Genomic DNA, 13,747 nt, shown 5'->3' with positions numbered 1-13,747 from the left:
TTTGTTTTAGACAGTATTTTAATAAATATTTTAAAAAAATATTATTTATATATATATATTTTTTAAAATTAGTATTATTTAAGTAAAATAATCTATTTTGAAAAGTATGAAAATATGGATAAGTTGATCAATGAAAAAATTGATTAATTTTTTCATAATATTTATTCAGAAAAAATAGGCTCTATATGGCCATTAATATTTGGGGTGAAATCCTCGACGGGGTGGGACATATTTATTGGCTTGAATCACTTCTACGTAAGCCAAATTTCCAGTTATTCTCGATTTCTTTATAAAAGCTATGCGTATGTCCATCGTTATTAACTTGATGCTGGTGTGGAACCATCCACCTTGTTATTTAGCAAAATAACCTATTCTCTATGTTCTCTCGTGTACTGTAGAATCATGACGCAAACTGCAAAGAAATTTTCATGCATATGCCTTGAAGATAGTATATATTTTATCTTGAAATTCTACTTGAATTTGAAGTGTGAAACTTTATTTCACAATAAATTCCAAGAGAGCAAAATGGACTTGAATGAATTTGGATCAACCATTGGGCTGGATCATACGAAGAAGAAAAGCGACAAGGCATTAGCAGTTGACCACGCTCTCAATCAATTTGGGGATGTAACATGATCTCCTCTTGCCTTTTTGGTATAAAAAGGGATAAGGTTTGCTTTTTTATGCTAAGTTTATCCCTTGACTTTCAATCATGCTCAAGCTTCAAATTAAAACTTCGAGCAATCTCTATTCATGTTTTAAGTCCTTACACCAATCTTGAAGGCATCAAAGTTGTGCACGTGCAAGTTTTTATTTTTAATTTTATTTTCATGGATGGATGCACTATGTTGTAGAAATATTCATGAAAATCTTAATACAAGTATGCAATCCACTACCAAGTTGTTCCTAGGTACATGCAAGCCATCTATGTATAACCTTATTTCTAAAGTTTTTCATTTTGGCATAAGTTAGTACATAAATACATTTTCCAGCAGCTTCAGGAGAATAATTTATTCTCACCAATGAAGAACATAATATAAAACTAAATATCCTCTGCCACTCGAATCTACTAAAGAAGTTGTTGAGAAAACTAAATTTAGCAAGACAAGAGGTGGAAGAAATAGACAACACATGTAGGACAATAACCAGGGTCTAGAGAAGCTATTTCACAACAATAGCTTGCATGACATGAAATTGATATTGATGAAAATATTTTAGGAAGCCATAGAAAAATAGACTTACCAATTCATGCAATAAAAATTTTGAAGAAAGAAGATCAAACTCCAAATCCCTCATGTTGCAACATGTAAATAAAAAACTCTTATTTCCTAATTAATTAATTCATAATAGTTATCAGTATAGTTCTCTTTTCATTCAAATCAGCAAAGTATGTTACATATCACATAACCCTCAAACTAATAGTTTGCAATATATGTATTGGCACAGTTTTGTATTTTCGATCATTCACATGTATCATCCAAAGGACCGCTTTATCATACAATATTTTAGTTGTAATTGCAACTAAAAGACTGCAATACAGTTATTTTATTTGGTGCGTCCATAACTGTAGTTGTATGAATATTAATTTTTGTTTAATTGCCTACAATTGATAACCGTAACATGTAAGCATGGTATTTATATTTGATTGATGGGTCTTTGAAGAAATATGGATATGCTGTAACTAATTCAGTAAGATTACCAACTTTATAAACAATAAACTATCTACTCATATAGTTATATTCGACAAATTTACTTATTAAATCATTACCTTAACATAGTTATTATTATAATTCAACCATATTATATTATAAATGGTAATATTTGTTTTCTATATTTTATTATGCATTGTACTATTAAAATAATTATATTTTTATATGGTACGAAATTATATGACACGGTAGTGACAGGATCCAGGGAAATGCTGGCGTTGCTCGGTATCAAGTTTGAAACAGCAGCCGTTCAACGCCGTAGATTGCTTTGAAGACAAGCGTGCCTGAGTACCGCTTCGCGTATCTCTTAGCGTACGCTAGATGAGCTGGCACTGGCAGCTTGGAAGATACCGGATGGGGTTACCGTTTCAAGGGGCCCACATAATTTGCAGATGGTAACTCCCGTGCAGCATCGTAAATGCCAGCTCGCCGTTGAACCAAAAACTGCCGTCCCAGTCCCATGTTTTACCCGCACCAAGAGGCAAGAGCCGACCGTCGATGCCCCTCACCGCTCCCCACTGCCCGCCCGGCGCCCATATTGGAATCTGAAAAATTTGCTTTTCAACGGGTGAGATGTCATTCAGCCTCACCACCGGTGACCATAGCCAAACTTCCCTTTTTTTTATTATTTTTTCCATTCACCACTTCCAAAACCCCCAGGAGCCCATCCCCACTCTCCGACCCCGGCTTGTGCGATCCAGCTTGTCCTCGAACCCTCCCCTCCTCCTCTCTTCCTTCCCTCTTTTGTTTGCTGCTTTCTCCCGAGAAATTCGAAGAATCCCACCCCAGATCAAGCAGGAAGGTAGCCACGTCTCTTTCATTGTCACTATCGTGTTCTTTCTGTTCTGCTTTTCCCTTTATTCGATTTAGATCAATCTATGTTTCCTTTAATGGTAGGCTTTGTGGATGCTATGGATGCATCGTCGGAAGAAGCATCGGAGATCAGTGATTCCGAGCTCGATGAGTACGAGGAGGATTATTACAGAGTATTGAAGACCGGCAAGCAGAGGGTAAGGAACCCGGATGGCACCTTCCGGTGCCCCTTCTGTGCCGGGAAGAAGAAGCAGGAGTACCTCTACAAGGACCTCCTCCAGCACGCCACCGGAGTTGGCGCCTCTAACAGCCGGCGAGCAAAGGAGAAGGCCACCCACCGGGCCTTCGCTAGGTTCCTCAAGACCGACCTCGCCGACGCCGCGGGTTGCTCCCAGTTCGCGCCCGTCGAACAAGAACAGCAAGCTCCCAAGCCGAGCGATGATGAATTGTTCGTCTGGCCTTGGATGGGGGTTCTCATCAATGTCCCCGCGGAAGAAGGTGGGTTTAAGCTCGGAGAAAAGATCTCCGATTTTAATCCCATTGATGTCATTCCTTTAGGGGAGGGGATCTGTCAGAGTGAGAGGGGAGCTGCGGTTGTGAGGTTTAACAAGGATTGGGGTGGGTTCAAGGATGCCATGGATTTCGAGAACCACTTCAAAGCAAGTCATCGCGGAAAAAAGGATTGGAATGAGAGCGTCGGAGATGGCTCTGGGATGTTTTATGGGTGGATTGCCCGGGATGATGACTATAACTCCAAGGACATTGTCGGGCATCATCTTCAGAAGCATGGGGAACTGAGGACAATTTCAGATGTTGCTAAGGAGGAGTCCAAGGAGACTGGCAAGATCGTGGCAATTCTTGCCAATCAAATTGAGGTCAAGAACAAATACTTGCAGGACTTGGAGTTTCGGTACAATGTGACTGCTCTGTCACTAAATCGAATAATGGAGGAGAAAGATAAGCTTCATCAGGCCTACAATGAAGGTATATCTACCAAGCTCCATTATCTATTCTTAATTTCATAACAAGGATAACGGGTGTAATTTATACTTTGTCGGTATCTTGTTAGATATTCTAAAAATATCTCACATTGTACGGTGCTCCAATTTGCTTGCATTTGAAGCTTCTATTAGTTTAAGAATTCGATAGAATTAACGATTTAATTGGGACCCACTATTAGATTGAAGAAGACTTCTGTTGACTGTTTGAATGTTGGGTTGGTGTTTCATTGTACATGTCTTATATATATATATATATATATATATATATATATATATATATGCGTCAGAAATGCTTATTAGGGTTAAGATGGTAGCTGTGTGTTTGACCAGTAGTTTTATGAATCTGCTACTTGAAGATTAGAACTGGCTTCTGCTTGGGAAGTTGTCATTCCATCTTCCCATGGGCCCTGTCATTCTTCACATAACAAAATAGCAAGTTTGGTTAGATAAATTTTCTTTCCAAGTTGTATATTTACTATAGCAAGCCTAAACTTGTAGATCTTAGAGACCTGCAAGTGTTAATGCCTATTTCCTCCCTTATAACTCTCTACGAAGCCAACTTTGGCAGGGATATCTTCCATATGTATAAGAGCATAGAGAAAATACTTCGGCAGAGAAACATCAAGTCTTGGCCCCTATATGATTGCAACAAGGGGAATACTGGTCATATCGAACGGTTCATTTTTTTTTCCTTGAAACATTAATTAAACAGGCATAGGATTTTAACTTCAAGAAGGTGCTAGCATTCTGGAATCATGTGTATCTAAGCAGCCTTTGTTTGCTAAGTGCCATAATGACCATGGGGTGATAATATTTATGCTTAATTAATGGTACATGGTGGATATTTTAGTACTCTTATAAGTAATTAACTGTCAGTGGTTTGTGAGCTCATGGTTCAAGGTATGTGCAAGTTCAACGATGACAACTATTGTGAAATGAACTATTACTGTTTGTGATTTTCTGTCTTCATTTATAGACAACCATTCCGTCCTGTTGATTGAGCCCAACTTTCGGGTTCTCACCATTGTTCTCCTTTTGTTTCTCAACTTCAGCTAAAAACAAATGCATAGAAAAACCTGATGTGGATGGTTCCACTGGTTTTTTGTTGGCAAACTGGTTTTAATTTTATTTTCTAGGGAAGCATCTTCAGTTAATGGCTTCTGCTGGAAAGACATCTCTGGTCAGTTTATGCAACCAATTTTTCCAGTTCTCTTTCTAGCTTAAGCATGACATCAATAACTAGGCTGTGTGTTTCTTCCTTATTTTTCTTTTGAGGAAGGAGCTGATCCTGAACCATTTTTCCCTCCCTTGAAGTAAAGCTTTTAGACTGCCTTCATTGCAGTAACATTTGGCACCATCCATGAACTTTAAAGCACATGATTTACCCATATCTTTGTGGTTCTCTGTATTAATTGACACCCGGTGTGGATTTCTTTTGCTAATTCATGAACTTAGCTTATTATGATATACATAAAGTGCATATATGAATTTTTTGTGGATAGGTGGCTCTATGATGGCAGAAGCCAACTCATTTGTAAGAACACCTCGTGCATGTAACTAACATAACCTAAGAGGGCATTTGTAATTTCAAGCTTGTTGTCATGTATATAGAATTTCTGTCCTATGTTTGAGTAACATCCACATATGCAATACTAAACAGCATTTTTCAGTTGCTAATGACTTTTTAATCAGCTTCTCCAAGCAGCAAATGTCCTGCCGGCATACAAGGATGACAATGTGATTCCTTCCCCCGTGCCCTGTGGTCTCCCCCCCCCCCCCTCCCCCAAAACAAAAAAAAGCACACCAAAATTTCCTTCCCTTTTTTTTTAAATATTTGTGTAGATTTCTGTGTATTGAAAGCCTAGCTGTGCTCAACCTAATGTGCAATTATATAATTGCCCTTTCCTTTTCTATGTATCAATGTTCCAAGGATGCAACCTTCCCTCATGATACATTTTTGTCAGAAATGAGGAATATGCAGCGTATGGCACGTGAAAATGCTCACAGGATTTTTGAGGAGAATCAAAAATTGAGATCAGAATTGGACATGAAGAGAAAAGAACTTGATTTGCGATGCAAAGAACTTGATAAGTTGGAGGTCCAGAATGACAGCGAGAAAAGGAAACTTGATAACGAGAAGCAAAAGGTATCTTATTCTGATACATCTTTTCTGTACTCAATGTAAATTGTGTGAGATAGTGTCTATCTTTTAAAGAATGAAATATTAATTGCTTTATCAAGTGATTTGCTTACTATACTGCATTGTTTGTTTTATTAAAAAAACCATCAGGTTATTCTGTGATTGCTCTTTTTTTAAAAACAACCAGTGCCACCTTTTCATGGGTACTGAAGTGTCGAATAAAGAATTCCTGTTTTGCAAGATTGTCATCACAGATAAGGTATAACTATTGCTTGGTCCTCTCCTCTTTTGCAATCAAAGCCATAAAGTCATCCTCCATGAGCTGTCAAGCATGTTAATGAGGCATGTCGATGATAAATTATCAAATAACTTTTGGATTGAAAGGCACGGAGGGCCATTGGCGGAAAATTGCTGCATATAAATAAGTAAATAACTTGTTTTTATGGTTAACAACTAGCAAACTAACTGGTTGTATGATGATATCATCTTGCTTATCACAGCCTTTTAAGTTACATGGAAACTTTGTCTGTAGAATGCTTTATACTTTATTGATGCTATTGCAATTTGCTCAGACTGCACTGGAAAATAGTTCGCTAGAATTGGCATCCATTGAGCAAAAGAAAGCTGATGAGGATGTTCTGAGACTGGTCGAAGATCAGAAGGTTGGTAGCAATATTTATAGTGTTTGTCATTAATTATGTTGCCAGACCTACTAACATCTGTTGATTGATTGCACATGCTTATCTTTTTGATGGGTATGGAAATTTGTTCAGAGGGAAAAGGAGGCTGCTCTTGCTAAAATACTTCAGTTAGAGAAGCAACTAGACCAAAAGCAAAAACTGCAGCTGGAAATAGAACAGCTGAAAGGGACCTTACGTGTGATGGAACATTTGAAAGGAGAGGATGATACAGATATGGAGAAGAAGATGGAAGAGTTGACAGAAAAATTGGAAGAAGAAAAGAATATTCTAGAATCCTTAAATGCAACTCTTATAAGCAAAGAGCGCAAGAGCAATGATGAGTTGCAAGAAGCACGTAAAGAGTTGATTGTGGTGAGGATCTCTTTCCTATTATAGTTATCCAAAACAAAAATTCTTTTTCCTTAGAGGATGGGCTTTGGCACAATGATAAGGTTGCTCAACTGTGACCTAGGTGTCAAGGGTTTGAAATATGGAAATAGCCTCTCCACATGTGAGGGTAGGCTACTTACAGTTGACTCACCCACCCTAAAAATCCCATATTACGCTGCAGTGGGGAGAGCCTTGTGCATTGGAACAACCTGTTTTTTAGATAGTTATACACTTTAGTTTATCTTTTTCACAATAACTACATTCCTTTTAAAATTCTTCTTTAAGAAGTTGTTTATGTGATAGGGTTTGGATGATTTATTGAACGGCCGTACACTGATTGGAATCAAAAGAATGGGTGAACTTGATGAAAAGCCCTTCCACAATGCTTGCAGGAAAAGATATAAGGCTGATGATGCTGATACCAAAGCTGCAGAATTGTGCACTAGCTGGCAAGAGGAGCTAAAGCAACCATCATGGCATCCGTATAAGATTGTTCATGATGATGAAGGGGCTCGGGTACAAAATTTGAATTCAAATGTTACCCATATTAAGATGAATCTCTTTACATGATGAAGCATTAGTTATGCATATGTGAAATGCTTGCAGGCAAGGGGAGGTTTTAAATGCTATGCTGGATGCATGTATTGTGTGTGTTTGCATGTTATGAGAATTGTTTGCAGTCAAGGGGAGGTTTTAGATCCTATACTATATGTATGCATATGTGTGTGTGTTGATCTTGATCTCTGCTTTTGTCTTTCAAATATCCCGGTTGGTGCTTATAAATATTGAATGCTGATTTTGCATGTCTTGAGCAAATCAATGCTCTCTCTCTCTCTCTCTCTCTCTCTCTCTCACACACACACACACACACACACACACACAAATGTTCTTTGTGATTCAACCTTAATTTCTTTGCAATCATGTATGCTAATTTACATATTATAACAACTTGAACTTTTGATTGTACAGGAAATTATAGATGAGGATGATGAAAAGTTGAAAAATCTGTGGATTGAGCTAGGGGATGATGTGTGCAATGCTGTGAAAACAGCTTTAATTGAGATAAATGAGTACAATCCCAGTGGAAGGTATGTAATACCAGAGCTCTGGAATTTTAAGGAAGGGCGCAAAGCTACAATGAAGGAGGTCATCCAGTACATATTTAAGCAGTGGAAGAATAATAAGCGCAAAAGATGAGATATAAAAGGTTAGCTCCTACTTGTTTTGATTTCCATTTTAAAGAACAGTGTCTGTGATAGCAAATATCTTGCTAAAGTTGTAGTGGGAATGAAAGACACTTGTTAGCAAGCCATTGTTACATTTGATGTGAATATTGCACTAGGCTTTTTGTCTGAAACGTATTGTACTAAAAACTATTGGCAAAGTAGTGGTTGCCATGACCATGAAGGTACTGGAAGTATCTGTAAATACTGCTTCTTGTCCGGTCAAAGACATGGAGGCGTGGAGCTTTTGTGATTGCCAGTCAGTTTTGTTCTCATAGACTGTTTCTATAAGATGAGCATTTCTGCAAGCATTCTTCCTTTAATTGATAACATATATCAATGATGAAGCTCTGGTTGGTGCAGGAGACCGAGGATGTGAAGTGGGAAAAGATTTTGTTTATTAACTGAACCAGGTATTGCAGCAGTGCCAGAGACAGAACAAGGGTGAGGTTTTGGAAGCTGTTCCAACTTCCTAGATAGGACACGATATCTGGGGAAGTTATTCAGGTGGACCTTTTTTGTTCCATGGTTTTGTAATGCTAAGCTAGAGAAACATAAAGACATCAATTTGGTGGATGCTATTAGATGTACCAGGATTATTGCTAATAGTTTATATGCATTATATATTATAGATTCTCTCTATGATTACTTTCACCATACCTGCATATGATTGTGACTTCTTTAATGGACTTAAATTTGTTTTACAGGGATCAACTTTTGCAGCATTCCAGGTTTTATTCATGTTCCAATGTATGCTGTTACCCAATTTCATCAGGACTCACTTGTCCTGTTATTTGGCTCTGTGATACATGCGGGGCTTAATAATCCTTTTTCGATCCGCCTGGTTTCTGAGTTGCAGCTTCCATTGGTCTCCAATGTGGTCTAATTATAGTTTTGAGACTCAATACCTAAGTTTTTGAAAGGAAAAGGTTTTTTCTTGGACTGAGCATTCATTCAGTGTTTTATGCACAACAGGTTTCGAGGGTATGACAAGTTCCAAATGGTTGGTGAGATGTAGAACAATTGAACAAAGTCCTTGAATTCAGGTGCCAGGTGCTAGAGAAACACCGGTAGGCGCCTCCGTGTGGCATGCACCAGGTGCAATTGGACTGCGTCAAATCCCACGGAGGATAACACGTCACGCTACCCTTTGTATGTCACCAATTCCTGATTGCACGCCATACACCGTGCATATGCTTGGCGATTTGCCCTGGTTCACTTGCATCTGGTGCATGCAATAATTTCTCCCGGTTGGCATGCTATATTTATACGAAGGAGTGTGACAACAGTACTCATCATCTTGTGAGGGCAGTTGTGTAGGACCTTTTTTCTTATGTGAGCAATCCTAGTAAGGTTTTAATAACTTCATAGTATTGTTTTAACATAGGTCCGTTCTTGCAGCAAAATAGTTCTTTCTGGGATACATTTTTGGTTGTTCATGTGTTGTAGTGGTGTCGGTCAGACCAGGATTTTCAATTACCAGTTTTAGAATCCAGACACCACCTCCTTTCTTGTGCATTTATAAATATTGTGATGGCCAAATAATAGAAAAACCACTATATATATTATAATATATATATTATGATCAGCTGAGCCGTCCTTAAACATACTATTATAAGATGTCTCTTTCTATATGAGGTGACAAGTCTCTGTGCGGAGGGTGTGGGAAGAGTCGCACTTCGCTGCCACGAATGCTTGATGAAGGGAGCCTTGGACCATGCTTTGACGGTTGAGAAGGCTGCCACCTGCTTCTCGGTTGTGCAGCATGCGTCCGAACTACCAACTTCGAGGCTTGGTTGTTCGACCATTAATTTGTCGTGGCCGGAAAAGCTCCCAGAACTTCTGATATTTTCCCAGCAAGGGGCTACCATCCAAACAGGGAGCCCAGCATGGCTTTCACTGCCATGTCAGGCGCTATAGTGTTTTACCATCAAGGCATAATATTTTATTTCAAACTAAAACATGTGTTTATAGAAATATTCTGCAAGAACCGGAACTGGTAGCCCATTCAGCTCGGATGTTTTACGGATTTGATCTAAATCTCAGCCTAAATTCTAGTTTGTGTTCTATGGACCTGTAGAAAGAAAACAAGAGAATGTATAACGTTTTTTATTTTATTCGCTCATAGAATTTGGACCAAAAGGCATTGGGTTGATATCAGTCATGCTTAAATACGCTATCTAATCTACAAATCTAGTCAGAAATTCAACATAATCCTGTTGGATTATACAAAAGGACTCTAAATATCTGTAAAATATCAATAAATATGCTTGTAGATTCTCATTTATTGGAATAAGCAACTATAAAATAATTGCATGTATCAGGAATAAGACTCGTGTTGACATCTATAATATAGCCAATTTGGTGTAAACAATCATTGAGTCTTGTGTACGATAGTCCGATTGGAATTAAGCACCATTGGTTGATGAAGTACTTGGTTATTGATACTTGGGGCATGTTTGGGTGTATGTCGATGAAGTGGTGGCAACTTAAATTCTTGCAAGAAATGCGTCTTGATGTGTGTTTTATGATGAGTGCAAAATATGCATGCGATCCTAGTTCATTGATGTATTCTTTTTGAGGGGATTCATTGATGTATTCTAAAATTCAAAATTTGAGATAAGTTTGTGTTATATAATATTTATATATATTTTTTTATTGTAATTACGAACTAGTGGAAGTTACAACACCGAATATGTGTTTATTGCCTCACATGGCGTATAACTCGAACACTCACATCATTTATCATACAGGATATGGACTTGGTGGAAACTGGAAACAGTTTATGGTTTTAATGCCCAACTAAAGCTCATGCAATATCTCAACAAGCTAGCTAGCCCATATCCTTGCACTTGCAAATGAAAAATCTATTTAGCAAATAATTCATTATCTCTAGTGGAGTAAAAACAATGGGCCATTTATCTGCTTTCCATTAAATTTCTCATGTTTGGATCTTTCTTATTTGTTTTTTTTTTTTAAAAAAAATTTTAGATGAACTGCTCATACGTAACAACTTACGCTTTGGGAGTCTTATCTAATCAAACAGTGGTCTAAGGTAAATTAGAAAACATTATTTTCTTCCTTGATTGACCATAGCAGATTAAGCATGAATGTATGACATATAAAAGATATCGAATGATTGTTTCTCCGACGATGAATGCTGATACGGTATCCACGTCAAATCGTTGTCACTAACGACGTATCCCCAAATCGTTGCCTTTTCCAATTTTCAACCATTATAATCGCCTTTTACGTATCTGGGTAATAACATCTGCCTCCATCCTAATCATTAAATATCATCAGCTGTAAAGTTAGAAAAATAAGAGAGTTGCGGCAAACCGCGATGCCCTCTCTCTCGCTCTCTCTCTCTCTCTCTTGAGATGAGGGATCCCCTCTAGATGACAATGTTCTCACCAGAGGAGGAGCGGGTTTTAGAAGGCGTATATTTAGCGGGCCCTGGTGTGGACCCACCAAAAATTCGAAGCACGTCTCATCCGCCTTCTTCTTGTAAAAGGCGGTTAGCACTTGGCCGGCTTTCTCGTTCCCCGTTTTCGGCATTCTTGTCCGTGCCTTCTTTTCGTGGGCTTATCGTTTCCAGCTACCATTCGTAGCAGGTAAAAGGAAAAGAAATTCCCAAAATTTTCCCTCAAAAATCTCTTGATCGAAGATGATAGAGTCGAATTTGTAAATCTTTCTCTTTTCTGCTTGATCGATGGCTGTTCTATCTTTCTGATTCTTTTGTAGTGATTGGTGGTTACACCGGTCATTGTTTTTTTCTCCAAAATTTTCACATTAGGGTTTTAGTTTTGACCTCGTTCTTTCTATTTCCTGTTGCTTTCTGAGCTGTTCTGGTTTTCAGATGTTTTGCAGAATGTTTAGCTTTTATTTGGAGGTGGTTTAATGGTGTTTTAGTTCTGCATTTTAGATCTACTCTGATTTGAGATGCTATATATACCACTTGCTTTAGAAGATCTCAACCAAAAAAAAGGAATAATTAAATCTAAAGATTTGATGGATAAAAACAGGAGTACATGGAATTTAAGTTTCGTGGAAGTATGATGATAGAATAAGCTCCCATCGAGTAGAAATTTAATAGATTGTGAAGTGATTATTTTACAAGAGGAATGCTGTAACTATGCATGTTGCATGAAACCGCACCACAGCCAGTATTTGTTGTGTAGACCCTGCATCAAATGCTGGTGCGTTGCACAACGAGTGGGGCAATATGGTTCATGACTTCACTTGTCTGAGGCTATTCATTTTTACATGCACGTAGACTTAGCACTCCTCTTTCTGTCCTCTTCAATGGAAGATGTAAGTTGTTGCAAGTGATGGGGAAATTTCTACTTTCTTGCTGAACGAATGATGGATGACGACGTGAGTGGGTCTTATGATGATTAAATGTTGACATGTGTTGAGGAGAAGTTTAATAATTCTACATGTGCTTGATGGATTGGAGTGTCAAACCATGGATAGGATGCATATTTACAATGTGACTGGGGGTTTTAAACTTGGTTGTGATATATTGATTTTAAAAAAAAAATGATCGTAAAGCAGCATCTCTTGTGAGGACATCTCATAGTCCTTTTGAAGGAGCAGTTTCTGATTTTGGTAGCCATGTTTATACTATTGCTGGACTGGATGTTTGATGACTGTGCCTTGTCCAGCAGGCAGTGTGCTCTGGCATAGTTGTTGCATGTGCATCACATGTTTTTGACAACCATGTTTTCAGTCAATCTTTATCCCCCCACAAACAAACTATAATAAAATTTGATATATCATTCATTCAAGTTTATTGTTTTTGTCTCATTGTCTAATTAGTGAGGATCGAGTCATTCGCAAGTCTCGGCCAAGGGTTCACATCGTAGCAAGATGGTTCCAAGGCTTGAAATTTGTAATGGATCAACATATAATTCTTCAGCATGCCAAGATTAACTTATTTTGCATCTGCAGATGTATTAGTATTAGATGCTTGTTTTATCTTTAAAAACATAAAATCAGGTTCGAGCATGAAATGCTACTTGATATGGTCAAACAAATATGCTAAGAATGAGTGAGTTGTCTTTTCTTATTCACTAGCCCATCATCATGTTATAGTGTATGCCCTAAAGTCATTTGCATGTAATTGTAAATATTTATTAGATTAATAAATGATTTTTTCCTTTCTATGATCATATAAAGTGCAGGATGCATGTCATTCATCGGCCAGATGGCCAGAAAAGAGTCCATAAGTACGTCAGGGAGTTTATCCAAGTGGATGAGGTGTTTTTCATTCGGAGGATTGGATAGATCTATGTAGTCAATATTTAGTTATAGCTATAGATGAGGTTGGGCATCATACCTATAAGGCTATCGAGATAGATAGTGGCTGCATGGAGTTCTTCCTTTACTGAGGTCAGACCTCGTGTAGACATTGGCAATTCACTCATAAAGCATTGTATGGGGTAGAGGTATGAACCTAATACACAAGCTTGCAAGTGATCTCTTGACTTGAAGAGAAGGATGCCTCATTGAATTCTGGAGATTAGTAAATGTGTTGCCAAACATGTGTATCGACCATGATATTTTGGATTATGTCTTTGTTAGGGAGTGCAATGTTTACTGGATTTAGATATGACTAAGCGTCGGGTTGTCCAACATGGAAACTGTTATAATGGTGTGGTGTCTATATTAGAATAGAGACATGGTCTAACATATAAATTATGGACCAAGTAATAATTTGAAAGGATTTTGAAAATAATTATTTTACAAATTACTTGTGAAAAATAATTAATTATTTTTAAAATGATTC

At 37.8% G+C, this 13,747-nt stretch overlaps 1 protein-coding gene across 3 annotated transcripts; it reads left to right on the top strand.

Annotated features, from left to right (window-relative positions):
* Positions 1–2,267: 2,267 nt before the first annotated feature.
* On the top strand, positions 2,268–9,474 carry LOC105044397 (factor of DNA methylation 1-like). 3 transcript variants are annotated; one of them, XR_012141294.1, is made up of 10 exons: positions 2,268–2,511; positions 2,607–3,506; positions 5,488–5,669; positions 6,236–6,325; positions 6,437–6,715; positions 7,037–7,249; positions 7,703–7,940; positions 8,320–8,463; positions 8,664–8,687; positions 8,932–9,474. XR_012141294.1 is itself a non-coding variant. In XM_073257133.1 (8 exons), exons 1-7 carry the CDS (start codon positions 2,283–2,285, stop codon positions 7,928–7,930), a joined length of 2,121 nt encoding a protein of 706 aa, XP_073113234.1. In that variant the 5' UTR covers positions 2,268–2,282; the 3' UTR covers positions 7,931–7,940; positions 8,320–8,598. The 3 variants fall into 3 exon arrangements, 1 of the variants encoding a protein (XP_073113234.1); XR_012141293.1 differs by lacking the exon at positions 8,932–9,474 and having other exon boundaries at positions 8,664–8,905; XM_073257133.1 differs by lacking the exons at positions 8,664–8,687; positions 8,932–9,474 and having other exon boundaries at positions 8,320–8,598.
* The last annotated feature ends 4,273 nt before the right edge of the window (positions 9,475–13,747 follow it).

This window comes from Elaeis guineensis, chromosome 5 (genome assembly GCF_000442705.2).
Source record: "Elaeis guineensis isolate ETL-2024a chromosome 5, EG11, whole genome shotgun sequence".
Taxonomy (NCBI): domain Eukaryota; kingdom Viridiplantae; phylum Streptophyta; class Magnoliopsida; order Arecales; family Arecaceae; genus Elaeis; species Elaeis guineensis.
This window is presented reverse-complemented; position numbering and strand designations above follow the sequence as displayed.

Coding starts and splice junctions, on each gene's coding strand:
- LOC105044397 (XM_073257133.1), top strand. CDS start 2,283: ATGTCATTCAGCCTCACCACCGGTGACCATAGCCAAACTTCCCTTTTT. Junction 6,716..7,036: donor CACGTAAAGAGTTGATTGTG/GTGAGGATCTCT, acceptor TTTATGTGATAG/GGTTTGGATGATTTATTGAA. Junction 7,250..7,702: donor ATGATGATGAAGGGGCTCGG/GTACAAAATTTG, acceptor TTGATTGTACAG/GAAATTATAGATGAGGATGA.